Source organism: Cervus elaphus, chromosome 19 (assembly GCF_910594005.1).
Source record: "Cervus elaphus chromosome 19, mCerEla1.1, whole genome shotgun sequence".
NCBI classification, from domain to species: domain Eukaryota; kingdom Metazoa; phylum Chordata; class Mammalia; order Artiodactyla; family Cervidae; genus Cervus; species Cervus elaphus.
The window spans coordinates 59,587,501-59,606,770 of record NC_057833.1 but is presented as its reverse complement, the minus strand read 5'-3'; the positions used below and the strand labels follow the sequence as shown (position 1 = coordinate 59,606,770).

The 19,270-nt window shown below is 41.0% G+C and overlaps 1 protein-coding gene across 6 annotated transcripts in view; it reads right to left on the bottom strand.

Moving 5' to 3' along the window:
* Positions 1 to 19,270, bottom strand: part of CCDC191 (coiled-coil domain containing 191) — an 88,122-nt gene continuing 68,852 nt past the window's right edge. For 4 of the 6 annotated variants that reach the window (XM_043874039.1, XM_043874038.1, XM_043874043.1 and 1 more), the window contains 4 exons: positions 17,764 to 17,907; positions 12,282 to 12,434; positions 11,618 to 11,763; positions 1 to 440 (listed from right to left, as the gene is read on the bottom strand). In XM_043874039.1, the coding sequence (XP_043729974.1) occupies positions 113 to 440; positions 11,618 to 11,763; positions 12,282 to 12,434; positions 17,764 to 17,907 (771 nt within the window). In that variant the 3' untranslated portion in view covers positions 1 to 112. Of the gene's footprint in view, positions 466 to 11,617; positions 11,764 to 12,281; positions 12,435 to 17,763; positions 17,908 to 19,270 lie in introns of all 6 variants that reach the window. The other 2 variants (XM_043874041.1, XM_043874040.1) reach the window with 2 other exon arrangements.

Here is a 19,270-nt window from a genome sequence, read left to right as displayed (position 1 = left end):
GGTACATCTGAACAGCAGAGCCCAAGACTGTTCCTTTGGATGGTTCTGCTGTGATAAACGCTTTACTGGACTGATTAGCAATCCAAGAGAAATCAAAGAAGGAAGTATACATTCACAAAATAATTTCTTTGATCCAAAAAGCATGTGACAGAATATAAGCCAGATATTTGCACGTATATGTGGGTGGGTGGAGGTAACCCACACACGGACTGATGAGACTCCCATTGTAGGCACTGCACTGCGCCCGTGTGGGCTGTGGCCCCCTGTCCACCACAGACTCTTTACCCAAGGGCTGAGCATCTGATCGCTGTACAGCCGAGTCACAGCAGTGTGAACATCTGGAAGTCTGGAAGAATTTCAGCGACCTTCCTACGGAGCTGCTCTCGCCTTTCTTCTTTTTCTCTTTCCTCTCTTGTAAATTTTGCAAACTTCTTCCATGTCTGAAACATGATCCAGAGAATCCTTCTTTAAGAATAAAAAGAGAAAAAGTGATATACTGAGGAAAAGTTAACTTTCCATCAAACTGTGCTGAAAAATTTTAAAAAATCACCTTTATTGTGAATACAATGTTATAGGGAAGGTATGGAAGTCACAATTGGGATTCAGACAGTATGAACTCGGTGAAGAAAATGAAGCAACAGAAGAGGGTGGAAGTAACTGACAGGTTATTCTTCTTTTCTGTCAGGTGGTCAGGGGAACCCTCTGTGAGAAGATGACATCTGAGCCGAGCACCCGGTGGCCTCTTGAGTGCACAGGCCAGGGGACACACTCCTCAGGGTGTCTGACCCCAGCCTGCACCTTATGGCTGAGCCGGGACTAGAGGAGCGAGGGCTTGAGCAGCCAAGGCGCCTGTGGTGGAGATGCTGGGAAACTGCGTGCGGCCTGTGCAGCACACGCCAGTTACAAGCATCGAGGTCCTGGTGCTTGGACATATGGTTTAAAAAGCCCACTGAGATTTAAAAAACCTCACCTCCAACGACGGTCTTGAATTTTAGTTGACGATAAAAACACCCTTGGGTCAGGATCTGAAAACATGGTCCAGAGACTCACATGTTGAAGCGGGGGTGTCTGTTGTCATAGGGAGGCAGGCGATGGCCTGTTAGGATAGCATGACTACGGGATTCCTTAGTGCCCACTCCAGCTTTGCCCCAGGGATAGAAAGGTAGCCCAGTCTCTGCCCCAATAGGGTTTAACCTGGCGAACAGATCACCTCAGTGCTGCAGGGAGCTACGGTGGTGGAGATCCTGCAGGGTACTTACTGCCTGGTCTGGTGGTGAGGAGCATCAGAAGGTTTTGAAAGAGATGATGTCTGAACTTTTAAAAATTTGATATATGACTGTTTTGTTTGTATTTTTATGGCAGTTGAGGTAAAGTGACAATTTAAGTAGTAACTGCTTTTATTTACATTGTAATATTACATTCTGAATATAAAGTGGTATTTGTTAACTGAATGCTAATTGTTCATAATCTCCAGAACTTTTTTTCATGTTATTTTTCTTTATATTAATAGATTCCTACAAGATACTGGGTGTGATTCCTGTGCTGTACAGTAAATACTTGTTGCCTTTCTATTTTATGTACAGTAGTTTGTGTCTGTTAATCTCATACTCCTAATTTGCCCCTTCTCCCTTCTTTTTCTACTTTGGTAACCATAAGTTTGTTTTCTGTGTCTGTAAGTCTGTTTCTGTTTTGTGCATACTTTCATTTGTATTATTTTAGATGCCACATAAAAGTGATATCATATAGTATTTGTTTTTCTCTGATTTAATTCACTTAGTATGATACTCTCTAGGTTCATCCATGTTGCTGCAAGTGTCAATATTTCACTCTTTTTCAATGGCTAGTTAATATTGCATTGTATGAATGAAATATTATTCAGCCATCTTCTTAAGCCAGTTATCTGTTGATGGGCACTTGGTTTGCTTCTATGTCTTGGCTATTGTAAATTGCTACTGTGAACTTTGGAGTGCATGCATCTTTTTGAATTAAAATTTTCATTTTTTCTGGATATATACCCAGGTGTGGGATTGCAGGATCATATGGTAGCTTTAGTTTTGAGAGGGTAACAGGTAGGAAGGCTAGGGGTCCTCAAGTAGAGGAAATAAACTGCAAGTGGCAGACTTTTTTTTTTTTCTTTCTTTATGCAAAATTAAAAGGTTTCTTTTCAATTCTGTGTTGTCATGGCAACACCTGGTTCTGCCTTTTCTCAAACCTTGAGTTAATCAATACATTTTTCTTATGGAAATATTTTTCTTAAGCTATGTTAATGAGTTATGTATTTGCCTTGGAATCTGCCTTTCTTCAAGTGGGTTAGGCCTAAAGACTCAAACCTTGAACCTGTAATGGCTCAACAAACCAGAATGTCTTACTCATGGAAATGTTCTCTTAAGCTATGTTAATGAAACTATATATTTGCTTGGAAACCTGCCTTTCGTTAAGATTCATGTCAATTGTTTTAAGGCGGGGGATGACTCACCTTGTGCCAATGCTATCTCAAAATGCATGTTGTGGGAAAGAGCCCTGATGCAACTCTCTCAGTTTTGAGGTGATTCTTTATCTGGTCAGCAACTTGCCAACAGATATATAACTCCTTGCTAAAAACTAACAAGGGGGCACTCTTTCTGTCCCCTTCTGAAGTCTGTGTCAGAAGCTTCCTCTATTCCTTTATACTTTAATAAAACTTTATTACACAAAACCTTCGAGTGATCAAGCCTCTCCTCCAGAGGTCATGAATCCCCCTGTAGCTCATGGCTCACAGTGCAGCCTTCCAGTTTCACAAGGAACCTCCATCCTTCCGTAGTGGATGCACCAATTTACAAGCCCCATCAACACTGTACAAGGTTTCCTCCACAGCCTCTCCAGCATGTATTATTCATACTTTTTGATGATAGTCATTCTGACTAGTGTGAGGTGATAACCCTGTAGCTTTGATTTGCATTACTGTAATAAATGAGTATCTTTGTGCCTGTTGGCCATCTGTATGTCTTCTTTGGAAAAGTGTCTAAGTCTTCTGCCCACTTTTTGATTGGGTTGTTTGTTTTTCTATATTGAGTTGTACGAGCTGTTTATATTGGATGTTAACCCCTAGTTGGTCAAATCATTTCAAACATTTTCTCCCATTTTGTAGGTTCTTTTTGTTTTGTTGACAGTTTTCTTTGCTTTTGCAAAAGCTTTTAAGTTTGATTAGTTCCGATTGATTAAATTTTGCTTTTATTTCTTTGGCCTTGGGAAACATTGCTATGATTTATGTCAAAGAATGTTTTTACTATGTTCACTTGTCTTAAAGTCTTTAAACCATTTTATTTATGTATATGGTGTGGGGGAATGTTCTAATTTCATTGATTTACATGTAGCTGTCTAGCTTTCCCAACACCACTTGTTGAAGAGACTTTTTTTTTCCTCCATTGTATATTCTTGCCTCTTTTATCACAGATTAATTGACCACAGGTGCATGGGTTTATTTCTGGTCTATTTTGTTCCATTGATTTGTAAATCTGTTTTGTTTGTTTTGATTACTGTAGCTTTGTAGTATTGTCTGAAGTCTGGAAGGGGTTGCATCTCCAACTTTGTTCTTTTTTCTCAGAACTGCTTTAGCAATTCTGGGTGTTTTGTTGTTCCATATCAATTTTAGGATTATGCTACTTCTGTGAAAAGTATCATGAATATTTTGATAGGGAACACATTAAATCTGTAGATTTCTTTGGGTAGTATGGCCATTTTAACAATATTCTTCCAATCCAAGAGCACAGGATATCTTTCCATTTCCTGAGTCATCTTGAATTTCCTTTGTCAATGTTTTATACATTTCTGCATACAGGTCTTTCACCTCCTTGTATGTTTGGTCCTAGGTATATTATTTTTTAGATGAGATTTTAAACAGGATAGTTTTTAAACTTTCTGGTATTTCACTATTAGTGTAAAGAAATGCAAGACTTCTGTTGTATCATTTTTTTTATCCTATTACCTTGCTGAATTTATTTATTCTAATAGTTTTTGTTTAGAGACTTTGGGTTCTCTGCAGTGACAATTTTACCTCTCCCCTTCAAATCTGGATACTTTTATTTTTTTTGTCTGATTGCTGTGCCTAGGACTTCAAATTTGATATTGAAAAGTGGTGAGAGTGAGCATCCTTGTCTTGTTCCTGAACTTACTGGGAAGGTTTTCATTTTTTCAGCACCGAGTATTGTGTTGGCTGTGGATTTGTTGTAAATGACCTTTATTATGTTGTGATATGTTCCCTCTGTACCCACTTTGGTGAAAGTTTTATCATGAACGGATGTTGAATTTTGTCAAATGCTTTTTCTGCATCTATTGAGATGATCACATGGTTTTTGTCTTTCCTTTTGTTAATGTGGTGTATCACACTGATTTGTATATTGCTAAACCAGTCTTGTGATCCTGGAATGAATCCAACTTGTAAATTTGTCTGATATGAGTATTGCTATCCCACTTTGTTGTTTCTATTTGATCCCCTTATTTTCAGTCTGTATGTGTCTTTTGCCCTAAAGTGAGTCTCTTTTTAGGCAGCATATTGCAGGTTTTTGTTTTTTAAATCCAGCCTGCACTCTATGTTTTTTGATTGCAGCATTTTGTCCATCAACATTTAAAGTAATTATTGATTGGTGTATACTTATTGCCATTTTTAATCCTTGTTCTCCAGTTGTTTTTTTAGTTCTTGTTTTTCTTTTTTGTGGTTTAATGATTTTCTTTTATAATATGCTTGATTCCTTTCTTTTTTGTTTTTGTGACTCTATTGTGTTTTTTGTTTGTGGTTATCATGGAGGTCAATTATGTTGGCCGAGAAATATATCTACCTGTTTTAAACTAATAGTCATTTAAATTCAAACACATTCTAAAAGATCTACATTTTTATACTCTCCTCACCCACGTTTTGTGATTTTTATGTCTTACGTCTTCATGTTTATCCTTTTACTGTTTATTGTAGTTATAATCTCTTTAAAATTTTTTCATTGTTTTTTAATCTATGTACTGGCTTATTTAAGTGATCTTCAATCCTTAACTATATATTTGCTCTTCCTATTGGGAATTTCCCTTTTCTGTGAATTCTTTCCATTTAGAGAAGACCTTTCAACATTTCTTTTAGGTTAGATTTGGTATTGCTGAATTCTTTTACTGTTTGCCTGTCTGAGAAATTCTTATCTCTTATTCTGTTCTAAATGTTAATCTTGCTGGGCAGAGGATCTGGTAGAGTGGTGAGCTCTGTTTTATTATTTGTTCTTTTAGGAGACTTCTCTTGCTCTTTTAATTGGGAGTAGTTCCTCTTCCTTTTCAGTTACATTTTCTGTCTCCATGTATTTAGTTATCCATTGTGGTGTTGAAGGAGTATTTCTATGTGAGAGATCCCTGTGTAGACTGTGTGTGTCCAGTGTTTTTGGTGAGAGAGCTGGTTTTGATATGAAAGCCAGCCACATCTGTCCTCAGGGTGTGCCAGCCATTGTCACCTTGATGGAGGTGTGGTTTTGATCTAAATCTGGTGCAAGGGCAGGACTTACTTTCTGCTTGGTGGCAGTCACTACCCTGTCAGGCTACCAGTTGCTGGAATAGAAGCCCTGAGGATCAGGTTCCATTCCCCTTGAGTGCATGCCCTGCCCCAGAGGAGGGGAGTGCTGGAGTAAGTGGGGCTCATGCACTTACAGGGCTCATGCAGTTACTAATGCACCACCTAAGTAGGTGACCTGGGCCTCACTCAGATGCAGGCCAAGGTCTCCTTCCCCACTGTCTTTGTCCCAGATCTGGTGCAAGCTGTAGTGTGGAGTGGGTGGGGCTGGTGCATTTGCTAGGCTGGAGCTGAGGTTCAGGGCATTGTGGTTGCAGGAATTGAGGTATCTGGGCTGCTTCTGTGACAGCCTTCTCCCAGGACCTGTCTGCCCCAGACCCAGTGCTAACCTGTGGTGTGGAGTGGGTGGGAGTTGGGGTGCTCCTGTGGCATCACTGGAGTGAGCTCTGACAGTGGTCACCACCACCCCACTTGGATCACATCCCTCTGGGCTGTCCCTAGATGAGCCTCCTCCCTGGGCCTGGTTGACTCCCATGCAATGCAGGGGTGTTCACCCCATTTGGATTAGTGAGTCTGGCAAGGTAGCAGCTGCCAATGCAAGGCTTTCTCTGCCCTGGTTGTTGGCAAGCCAACTTATGTGCACTCCTTGTGAGTAGAGTTAGGGTTCTCCAGCCCTTCTATTTGTTCCAGTGATTCAGCAGCCAAAGGGGCTTGTCTCCCCCGCACAGAAGCCCAGGACTGGCATGCCCAAACCGCAGCTCAGTCTACTCACTCCCCAGGGCAAGGGTCTGCCCAAATGAACCTTCTCTTCCTTTTAGATCTGCCTCCAGGGGCCCAGGTCCTGACCCAGTGCCTTTTTCCTGTACTACCCTGTTAAGTGAAGATCTTTCTTGCAACTTTGGTTGTACAGAGTTCTTCTGATGGTTTCTGTTAGTTTTCTGTGAGAACTATTCCATGTGTAGACATATTTTTGATGTGCTTATGGGGAGAAGTGAGCTCTATATCCTCCTACTCTGCCATCTTGATCCATCCTGAACTGAATTTGTATCAGGCAAAGAAAAGGCCTTCCTAGAAGAGGGCATGTCTTGAGTAAAGGCAGAGGCAAGAATAGCTAAGTTTATATTTTCAAAAATAGTGGCATGTTGCTGCTGCTACTGCTAAGTCACTTCAGTCGCGTCCGACTCTGTATGACCCCATAGACGGCAGCCCACCAGGCTCCCCCGTCCCTGGGATTCTCCAGGCAAGAACACTGGAGTGGGTTGTCATTTCCTTCTCCAAAGCATGAAAGTGAAAAGTGAAAGTGAAGTCGCTCAGTTGTGTCCAAGTCTTGGTGACCCCATGGACTGCAGCCTACAAGGCTCCTCCATCCATGGGATTTGCCAGGTAAGAGTACTGGAGTGAATTGCCACTGCCTTCTCCAAAGTAGGGGCATCAGTTCAGTTCAGTTGCTCAGTCGTGTCCGACTCTTTGCGACCCCATGAATCGCAGCACGCCAGGCCTCCCTGTCCATCACCAACTCCTGGAGTTTACTCAAACTCATGCCCATCGAGTCGGTGATGCCATCCAGCTATCTCATCCTCTGTCGTCCCCTTCTCCTCCTGCCCCCAATCCCTCCTAGCATCAGGGTCTTTTCCAACGAGTCAGCTCATCGCATGAGGTGGCCTAAGTATTGGAGTTTCAGCTTCAACATCAGTCCTTCCAATGAACACCCAGGACTGATCTCCTTTAGGATGGACTGGTTGGATCTCCTTGCAGTCCAAGGGACTCTCAAGAGTCTTCTCCAACACCATAGTTCAAAAGCATCAATTTTTCGGCACTCAGCTTTCTTCACAGTCCAACTCTCATATCCATACATGACCACTGGAAAAACCATAGCCTGACCAGACGGACCTTTGTTGGCAAAGTAATGTCTCTGCTTTTTAACATGCTATCTAGGTTGGTCAAAACTTTCCTTCCAAGGAGTAAGCCATCTTTTAATTTCATGGCTGCAGTCACCATCTGCAGTGATTTTGGAGCCCAAAAAAATAAAGTCTGACACTGTTTCCACTGTCTCCCCATCTATTTCCCATGAGGTGATGGGACCAGATGCCATGATCTTAGTTTTTTGAATGTTAAGATTTAAGCCAACCTTTTCACTCTCCTCTTTCACTTTCATCAAGAGGCTCTTTAGTTCCTCTTCACTTTCTGCCATAAGGGTGGTGTCATCTGCATATCTGAGGTTATTGATATTTCTCCCGGCAATCTTGATTCCAGCTTGTGCTTCTTCCAGCCCAGAGTTTCTCATGAAGTACTCTGCATAGAAGTTAAATAAGCAAGGTGACAATATACAGCCTTGAAGTACTCCTTTTTCTATTTGGAACCAGTCTGTTGTTCCATGTCCGGTTCTAACTGTTGCTTCCTGACCTGCATACAGGTTTCTCAAGAGGCAGGTCAGGTGGTCTGGTATTCCCATCTCTTGAAGAATTTTCCACAGTTTATTGTGATCCACACAGTTGAAGGCTTTGGCATAGTCAATCAAGCAGAAATAGATGTTTTTCTGGAACTCTCTTGCTTTTTCGATGATCCAGCGGATATTGGCAATTTGATATCTGGTTCCTCTGCCTTTTCTAAAACCAGCTTGAACATCTGGAAGTTCTTGGTTCACATATTGCTGAAGCCTGGCTTGGAGAATTTTGAGTAGTGGCATAAATGGGGCTTATTCTGGCTTCTTGACCTTCTAATGAAGACCCCCCCTAGAATGCATTTCAGCTCCCATTAATTTCATGGCTGATAGTTGATATTTCTGATAATGTTGATTTTTGTTTGTTTGGTGGAGGTATTACTGTTCAGTTAAAAAAGGCTTCAAGGAGTGCAGCTGCTTCATTTTATTTCTTCTTTCATCCATCTAGCATCCATTTTGACCATTGATAGCTTTCTGTACTTGGCTCCACTGACCCTATCTCCCACTCTCACCTGCTTTTCACACCTTTTTTCTGGCAACACTCCCATTTTCTGACTTCTGCATTTTAGCTACTACTGTTCTATCCTAACAACTCTGCCCCTTGGGGGAATTTTCTGCCTACATTTATCTTCCTTCCTCTGAACTCCTAAAGCACATGGTCACATTCACTTGTTTTGTGCTTATTTATAGTCTTACCTGCCTACCCATCTATATCTGTCTACCTCTATCTACCTTCCTACATCCATTCACCTGAGTTCCTTGACAAACATTCATAAACTCCTTGACAATTTGTGTGAAGTTGTATGTAATGTGCATATGTGCATTTTTTAGAGAGCAGGTCTGTGACTTTCATTACTGCCTCACAGGGGCCTTTGATTCCAAAGTGGTTAAGAACTACAGTATCAAGGCAATACCAGAAAAATAAGAAGTACTGGTTCAGTTGAGAAGAACTGGCCAAGTGCATAGCTAAGCTCTAAATGCAGATCTACACAAAAGCTACTGATAATGAGAGACTCATGTCTGGAGACATCTCTTAGTCCTGCCATGTATAAAATATCAGATTTGTTAACATTATAAATCTACCCAATTACAAATTATATATACCTAGAAGTGATACAGATATGCAGAATTAAACCTCATGGTCTTATTAGGAATCATCTTTCTCAGTAGTACTGAGATTTTTCATCCACAGCTTTTCTGTACAATATTCTTTCATTCAAATAAAGTTGAATTAAGAACTCAGTATCAATTTTGAAGTGTTAAAAGTTCCTTTTAAAAGATCTGTGACTAAATGTTAGTGTTACTCTGGCAATAAAACATCCATTCATGTACCAAAAATCTATCATGCAACCATGTACTAGGCTTTGTCATGCTGAGGATACAGTTGCAAGCAAGATGTGATGGGGACTGAAAGATGATAAACACGTAAACAGTAAATGACAATTTCAGGGTCTTCAGTGCTGTGAAGAAAATAAGGCAGGTTACTGGAGAGAAACGAATGCAGGCAGTTGGCGTGCATTTGAGAGGAAACCCGACTGGTGAGGAGTTCTGGGTCATGCGAGAGCTGTGAAGCAGGTGTGAGTGTTTGTCCAAGGAACGCTGAGGGAGACTAGTGGGGCTGGACTGTGTGAACAAGGTGCAGAGCAGGAAGAGATGAAGTCACTGCAGTACTTTTACACCAAGTGGATGCTGGCTGAGATTCTTGTTGACTGTGTGGATTCACGCACTGATGTTGTTACTTTACACTCTGAATAGGATCACTATCTTACTATCGTATTTTAGTTTACAAATGAGATTGAATTAGAAAAGCAGGGAAGAAGACTGACTTAGCAAGAAGAGAATGATTTACAGTCAGAAAACCTCAAACCTGATTTGGAGTCCAGGCTCCACCATCTGTTATTTGGGCAATTCATCAACCGAGTGCAACTTCAGTTTCTTTACCTGAAAATGCAAATCCCGACATACCACCACCCCCCTCCACTCATCAGGTGAAACGGTGTGTGTGAAAGCCCTCTCACTGCCCCCATGTTGCATCAGGCAGCTGCCTCAGTGAATCTCTCAGTCTGTTTTTGGCAGCTGAGAAACAGAAAACAAAGATTTGGACAAAAAGGGTATTTAATAATAATGTATTAACAAAAACAAGAAAGACAGCTATTATTTTGGGTCAGCAGTGCATTAACTGAAGTCCTTTGTTACCCTGTTTAGTCCTCACAGCAACCCCATAAGATGGTCTGCAGTTATCCTCATTTTATAAAAGAGGTCATAGGGAGGTGGAGTGGAGGCTTACAGGGAGGCTCAGATGCGGGCCTTTATTCAGAGGCAGGCCCTCTGAGTACCCTCATTCATTGCCTATTTATTTTAGACAAAATTAGAATCAACTTGCTTATGTTTTCCCAGCCCACAGATTTTAGTACTTGTAAATTAAACACGGTTTTGCTGGAGGTGGGCACCCCACTGGCAACACAATAGAAACACATTAAAAGAGAGAAAAAAAAAAGATACACACACACACCTCATACACACAAATGAAAACAAAGCAACCAAAAATGAATCGATACAGTGGGAAAAGGGACAAACACCTTCACAACAGTCTTCACACTTCAGAACCTGAAGGTGAAACTCGACATTAACTGTAAGAAATGACATTAAATCACCAATAAAGGACAAATCATTGGCTTACTTTCCAAGGGAAGTACCTAATGAAGTTTAGAATATTTTTATCCAAAATGCTTAAGACAGAAAACAAATAATGTACTTAGTAGTAGTGTTAGTCGCTTAGTCGTGCGGCCCCATGGACTGTAACCCACCAGGCTCCTCTGTCCATGGGATTCTCCAGGCAAGAATACTGGTGTGGGTAGCCGTTTCCTTCTCCAGAGGATCCTCCCGACCCAGGGATCAAACCCAGGTCTCCTTCATTGCAGGCAGATTCTTTACCATCTCAGTTACAGGGAAGTCCTAGTGTACTTATATGGAATAGTTTATTTCCCAAAGACACTGAATTAAATAAGTCATCACTGTATTATAAATATTAACATGACATATAGTATGATTCTACTAATATAAAGCTCCAAGTCTTGCAGACTTCACACTTAGGAGGTAAAAATAAAAGAAGTGCAAGTAAGTGTTTATCATAAAGGTCCGGAGAGTAGTTTACCTCTGTGAGGAGACAATGGGACTTGTTACTAGGGAGGAGCCCGTGGGGACTTGTGGGGTCAACAGTGTCCTACTTCTCAACCTCAGGGGTGGTAACAGTGGTGATAGTGTCATCCACTTTCTAGTGCTCATGAAGCTGCACTGGTATGATTTAGCACCTTTCTATATTTGCATTGTATTTCACAATAAAGAATATTTGAAAAAAGGAAAATAAAACTATATGACAAAGAATACAGGACCTCTGCTTATGTGCCTTTTCATGTATTTCACATTATTTTCTGACCCATCCTGTGAGAAAGGGAGGCAGGCATCCTTTTCCCCCTCCTCTTCATTTTAGAGAGGGGGACCCTGGAGTTCCAGGCGGTTACTCTCGTCTTCACCCATAAAGTCAGGGGGCGAGCTGGGGCTGCCAACCCTGCTGGGTATCTCTAAGTGGTCAGCTCTTCTAGCCTCTGCCCCAGGCAATTGTGAAATTGTGAATGAATTTTCAGAGATGAAAACCTCACCTGTCACTGTGCTCCACTGCAATCTTGTGCTTGTTCTTAGAATCGACCCTGGCTTCCCTGACCATGTCCCTCCAGGCCCTGAAAATCTTCTTCTGAAGAAAATGTACGCACAGTTTTCTTACTTCTTCATCTAGATCAATCAGGTGCTGGGGATGAAGACAGGGGGAAAAGTGAGGCATATAATATCATAGACAAAAAATTTTGAGCAAATAGTACAAAAGAGAAAGAATCCAAACAAACAAAGGACACTGGAGGCACAAGGAGGGTGTGGCAGCCAAGGCCACATCCTGTCAGGGGTTAAAAAGATAGCAATGGAATCAGAGCGGGAGAGACCCTTCTAAGACTGAGGGGGCAGGTTGCTAGTAAAATCACTTGAGCAATAATGGGACAAGAAACAGATTAGTATAAAAATAAAAGCTGATGTAGTGACACATTACAGTTTAAAGGCATCTCTCTGTGTGAAAAGAAATGTGCTTAAGGTTTTATACTAACAAAAAACTGACTTGACATTTTCAAATTCATTTCAAAGCAACGGACTGAACTGCCTCTTCTATATTATTCTTGAAAAAAACATAATGACTGTTGACATCTGGAGTACACCTACTTTTCTTGCATAGGGTTGGGCAGAGACATGTATTTAAAACTCTCTTCCTTGTGGCCTTACCTGTAGCCAGCTCCGGATGACTCTCCTAAGCAATATTTGTGAATAAAATTGATCAGCCTGGGCCATCTTCTTAGCCAGGCTTTCCTGACTCCACTGGAACCAGGTCAGCAGGCATTTCCTCTGTAGGGTCAAAGAGTGATGCTCTTTGGCCACCTGGACAATGTTTTAAATGAGAAAAGAAAATTATCTCTTATATCTTAAATCATTTAAGGAAATACACATCACCTTGGCAAGTGATGCTGTTAACCCCACATAGGCAGTTGCTCTCTTAAGGACATTCATTTATGTCCTAAAAACTTTGACTGTATTATGTGGGGATTTTAGATTCACAGAATGCATAGCCTTTCAATGCTGACTCCCTGAAGACCACAATGACTGTCTGGTTATTAAGGAAATGGAATAAACAACCTCCAAGACCATTAGGTCACTTGCATTGAGTTTTGAAGTGGGTGGCTGGCAACAGTCTGTTTTGATCTCTAGGAGCTTGGGCAGCAACTGCATAGCAAACCTCTCTTTATTATGTACTTAACCACTGTCTAATTGAAGAAGTGCCAATACTTTGAATTTGTTTTGTAGAGTGAGCTGTCACTAGCATTGAACTTTAGACATTGAAATTTATCAGTAAACCACAGAATCATTTAATAGAAAAATAACATGATGAATAATTTAATGTCTTACCAACTTACTCAGAGTATCATTCTATCAAAATAAACATACAACTCTGACTTTATAGATTTTAAAAAGTAACTGTTCCATTGTTTCAAGAGGTCAGAGGAAAAAGCCCTTCTCTCTTAGTCCTCCCCAGAAAGCTGGGCATTTTTTCTAAGCCTCATCTCATCACTGAGCAATTTGAATGTGACTGACCTGAATGAGTCCCTTGGCAGTCACATATACTGGCCAAAATGACCATCACAGGAGGTCTCTGTGGCACCTGGGAGCCAAAAGGCAAGAGGAGCCAGAAACACACTGTCTCCTACCCGCCCTTAGAGGAAAACACAAGAGAACCAAGGAGAAAAAGATAGTCAGAAGATGCCTAATGGAATACAGTACATGTGAGTTGTAGGGAAAATGCTAAATAACTCTTCTGAAAACAACACAAAAATGCAGTATAAAGAAGCCAGTAACTGTTTAACTGGATCCTCTTTCATTCTTAATTTTTTTTATCCTTTCCTGGAAGTCAGCTCTGATGGATAAAGAAGCTACTGCTTCCTCTTACTATTCTCCAGCACTGTTACTTCTTTTTCTTTATTTTTTTTTCCATAATATACATTTTATTTTATTTTTTCCTTTTTTTTTAAAATTAGTTGGAGGCTAATTACTTCACAACATTTCAGTGGGTTTTGTCATACATTGATATGAATCAGCCATAGAGTTACACGTATTCCCCATCCCGATCCCCCCTCCCACCTCCCTCTCCACCCGATTCCTCTGGGTCTTCCCAGTGCACCAGCCCCGAGCACTTGTCTCATGCATCCCACCTGGGCTGGTGATCTGTTTCACCATAGATAACATACATGCTGTTCTTTCGAAACATCCCACCCTCGCCTTCTCCCACAGAGTTCAAAAGTCTGTTCTGTACATCTGTGTCTCTTTTTCTGTTTTGCATATAGGGTTATCATTACTATCTTTCTAAATTCCATATATATGTGTTAGTATGCTGTAATGTTCTTTATCTTTCTGTCTTACTTCACTCTGTATAATGGGCTCCAGTTTCATCCATCTCATTAGAACTGATTCTAATGAGTTCTTTTTAACGGCTGAGTAATATTCCATGGTGTATATGTACCACAGCTTCCTTATCCATTCATCTGCTGATGGGCATCTAGGTTGCTTCCATGTCCTGGCTATTATAAACAGTGCTGCGATGAACATTGGGGTGCACGTGTCTCTTTCAGATCTGGTTTCCTCAGTGTATATGCCCAGAAGTGGGATTGCTGGGTCATATGGCAGTTCTATTTCCAGTTTTTTAAGGAATCTCCACACTGTTTTCCATAGTGGCTGTACTAGTTTGCATTCCCACCAACAGTGTAAGAGGGTTCCCTTTTCTCCACACCCTCTCCAGCATTTATTGCTTGTAGACTTTTGGATAGCAGCCATCCTGACTGGTGTGTAATGGCACCTCATTGTGGTTTTGATTTGCATTTTTCTTTCTTTTTTAAACTTTCAGCTGGTGGTTGGTATCTACATATCTCTCTGATTCCTACACAGCACAGAAGACATGCCGGAACTGGGCAGGGGTTTTGGAGGAAGGGGTTGCTGAGTTCCCTCCTAGCTTTGTGACCAATGTGCTGTGTGACCTTAAGCAAGTGAGTTTTCCTTTCTAAGGCTCAGTTTCTTTACAAATTGAAAGAGATGGGAGAGGATTACTAGTATTCTAACATTCTATTATCCTGTGTGGTAGGCTGAACAGTGGCTCTCAGGATGGCCACAGGCTAATCCCTGGAACCTGCAGATATGTTACCTTACAAGGTAAAAGGGATTTTGCAAATGTGATTAAGTGAAGGATCTTAAGATGGGGAGATGGTCCTGGATTATATGGCAGAGCTCTAAACGTAATCACAAGAGTTCTTGTAAGAGGGAGGCAGGAGGAACAGCATCAATATGAGATGTGACATCAAAGTAAGGGATCAAGAGAGAATTGAGGAAGGGGCTATGGACAATGAAATGCAAGCAGCCCAGTGGAAGCTGAAAAAAGCCAGAAGACAAGAGTCTCTCCCGGAACCTCCAGGAGGAACTTGTCCTACTGACACTTTGACTTCAGCCCAGGAAGTCTGATTTTGGACTTCTGACTTAAACAGAAATTTAAGATAACAAAATTTGTGTTTTAAGACACTGTTTGTGGTAATTTGTTACAACAGTATAGGAAACTAACACACTTGTTCAATACAGTCTAGAGAGGTGGTTCGCAAAATGTGGTGCTCAGACTACTTGGATCAGAATCTCCCGGGCTACTTTTTTTTTTCTTTAAAAAATTTTTTTTGGCCATGGCACATGGGATCATAGTTCCTTGACCAGGGATTGAACCCATGTCCCTTGCGCTGGAAGGTGGAGTCTTAACCACTGGGTCACCAGGGAAGGCCCTGGACTACTTTTTAAAAATGCAGATTCCCTGACACACCACCCCCACCACCCCAGCCAACAATGCAGAGCTACTGAGAACACCTGTGGGTGGGAACAGGAACATGCATTTTTACAAGCTTTCCAGATGGTTTTATGAATAGGAAAGTTTGGAAATGCTGGATTCATATCTGTGTTTCCCTGGTTTTATTTTAATTAGGTTTTTCTATATTTAAAGCCTATGCTGTCATTTTGAATTCAAACTCTGGTTTCTTTTTACATTCTTATAAATAAATTTTTAAAAACTTAATTTGGGGGACTTTCTTGGTGGTCCAGTGGCTGACTTCAAACTCCCAGTGCAGGGTTCCATTCCTGGTCAGGGAACTAGATTCAGCATGCCTCAACTAAAGATCCTGCATGCCACAACAAACACCCTGCATGTGGTAGCAAAGATCCCTTGCAGTAATGCAACTACAACCTGCTGCAGCCAAATAGATATTAAAAAAAATTTGGTTATTCACCCATAATAATGGATTATTCACCCATTTTATCTTGGGTCATTCACCCAAGATAAAATTCACCCATATTTTCTTCGTAAATTTTATACCTTTGATTTTTTTCAATCAAAAACATGGCCCAAAAAAGAAGAGCTGATAAGAATATAAGAGTGAGTTACTATACTCCCTGTCTGCTTTTTGTGTATTAATAATTAAAAACAAAAAAATAGACAAAAGCCAGATAAAATAAAACTAGGAGCATGCAAATGGATAGCAAACTATTTGATATGACTAATCTTTGTGGTAGTATATTACAAGAAGCAAACTTCCATTCAAATTTCATTTCCACATTCGTTTACTCAGTAGATTAAGGCTTAGCCCTCCCATATCATTATCAGGAAAATAATGTAAAGAATCTGCCTGCAATGTGGGAGACCTGGGTTCGATCCCTGGGTTGGGAAGATCCCCTGGAGAAGGCAAAGGCTACCCACTCCAGTATTCTGGCCTAGAGAATTCCATGGACTGCACAGTCCATGGGGTTGCAAAGAGTCGGACATGACTGAGCGACTTTTCACTTTGGGGCACAGATGGGGCAAAGCCTCCAATCGGAGAGCTCCTCATGCCCTCAGGCCTGACCACCATAAATTGTCCTCATTAGCTGGTTTGGGATACTCAGTAGTTCCAGAACACTAAGGGGCAGAGGACAAAAAATCGGGGACATAGAAAAACAGTATGGAGGGCATTTACAAAAGATAAAAAGGAAAAGAAAGTGAAAATAGAAGAGAACAAAGAGATGAAGGGTGAACAGATTGGCTAGGGGAGGGAAAAGAGTAACCTGAGTCACATTAACAAAGGTATAACTTGCAAGGTTTCTTATGATGTAGGACATTATTGTTCATCTTTTTTTTTTTTTTAATTTTTTTATTAGTTGGAGGCTAATTACTTCACATATTGTTCATCTTTAATCCTAGTTTTCAAAACCAAAACTATTAGCCTTACTTTTCAGTATTCACTTGGCCAAATGTATAAACAAGAGTGGTCATAACTAGTATGCATTACTGACCTTATTATGAAATAGAATTCTACAGATAACATTTTATCTATTTTGAGCTTTTGATTATTTAGTTAAATGCTCTGTTCTGTGCACTGGATAAATTTGAATTTCAGTGGTATTTGATTTCATTTATCTCTGTATGGTAGAATGGACTACTGTTCCTGATAACAGGATTAGACACCCATAGCTTGCTTGTGATTTCATCCTGTCTCCCAGTGGAGTAGGGAGAGACCCTTTCTCCCCTCAGTGACCCTGAGTTTGGCCCTATGACTTTCCGTGGCCAATGGAATGTTAGTGGACATGATACAAGCCCAGGTTTCATAAGCGTTTACATAATTGGGTCTGGCTTTTGTACTTGACATTTGCCAGGTGAAAGCTTCCCCTGAAAAACCGCTGGAGCCAGTAAGAGAGGCTGTGGAGAGACCTGAACTCAACCTAAACTTTAGTGGGAAATAAATACTTGGATTGTAAGCCACAGCATTTTAGGGCCATTTGTTAGGCAGCTTTATTGCAGCAGAAGTCTGATTGGTATACCTTATGGTAATGATTTTTCCTTTATTACATAGCTAACTATACACTGCTGTTTTAGCTACACACTGCTAAAATTGAGAGAAGCCTCTATTCATCCTGCCTTGGAGGTCTCTAATAAAAAATGAACTCTAGTTCTTTCTAACGTATTCAGTTACAGAAGTCTTTACCTACCTTGGAAGACCAAATTCAAACTGTTACCTGAAACAAACAAATATCCACACTCAATTCATTTATCTTTCTGACTTTTAAATCTCCAAACAACCTCCAAGGCCTAATTGGGTGTTTATTTGAAAGTGCACCTGTTGGTTTTGGGCGGGAGGTGGGTAAGAGTGTGACACTATACCTTGAGGTTTTGCACGCTCTGCATTCTTAGCCTCTTCCAAGGCTCCAGACCTTTCTTTCTTAGCAATACCCTTTCATAGTGTTCTTTGGCTATTGCTTCCAGCTGCTGGTTCCTCTTAATTCTCTTCTGCTTCTCTAGTTCTTTCTGGGAAAAAAAAAAAAGAAAAAAAGTAAAAATGCCAAGGAGGAACCAAAATGGTGAGATAGGAGGCTACTAAACTTCCTTCCTCCCTTGGATGCATTGAATGTATAGCTACACATGGAGCAGTTCCCTCTGAAAGAAATCCAGAAACTAGCTGTGTGACTTTTCCACATCAAGCAAATGAGAAAATACCCACACTGACACATCAACAATACTGACAGGAAAGACTGAGACACAGTCTCACCATAAACTCCATCCCTGGCTCAGTGCCATATAATCAGGATCCACAGGGATTCCTCAGCGTCTCCATGAAGAATGAAGGGTCTGGACTGCACATCTAGCATCCTGATTTTAAAGATAACCATTCAAGAAAGGGATGGGCCTCCAAAACACCTAGCTCTGAAAGCCAATAAGGCTTGTGTCCATGAGACACACAAGACTATACAAACAAAGAAACAGGTCTTAATGGATATGAGGTACTCACTGTGGCTATGCTCCTACGATCAGTTCTGAGAAATCAGGCAAAAAAAGCCTATCACCCAGTCTTTCCCTGAAAGCAATGTGACTGCATATTTTACAAGCTACTGCTTGAGGGTTCAGATTCTAATTTAGCTTGCATCTAGGAGCTGGCTGAAATCCTTCCTAAAGGCTGAGAGAGCCTTTAGGTACTTCCTCTGCTTTCTCCCTCTGGCTCATTCCAAAGGTAAAACCAGATTGCTAGCATCTCTCTGAAGGGAGCTTATATACATGTTGGCTTATACACATGTTTTACACACTAACTTCAGTTATTGTCACCTGAGAAGGATGGGCCCCTGGGCTTTGATAGCCAATGGAACTTAGAATCACAAGTCCCACAGGACTATGGCAAACAAGCAGGTTTTAAATAGGCACAAAAGAACTCCAGCCCCATTGCCTTGGCCACCCAGCCCCAGGGCTATATACCTGGGCTCAGTGAAAGGGTGCAGGAAAAACACACATCTCCTAGTTTCTCCCTGGAACGGGCTTAACTATATATATACTTAACTATACTATACTTAACTTATACTATATATATATACTTAACTATATATATATATACACTCAGCACAGGTGCTGCTTGAGGGTACAGCTTTTAATCTGTGTGCATCAAGTTACTGACTGAAATCCTTTCTTTGGGGACACTGATAGGTCTTGACACATGCTCAAACAGGCAGAGCTACTGAAGACAAAGACAGTGGCTTTGACAATCACAAAGGTTTGAGAGACAACCAGGAATCTGGGCCAGGCTGACTGATGAGTTCATCTTCTTGGGACCACTCTGTCAAGACTAGGAGAGATGACTGTTTAATGCACAGAAACCAACACAGAGAGTCAAGAAAAATAAAGA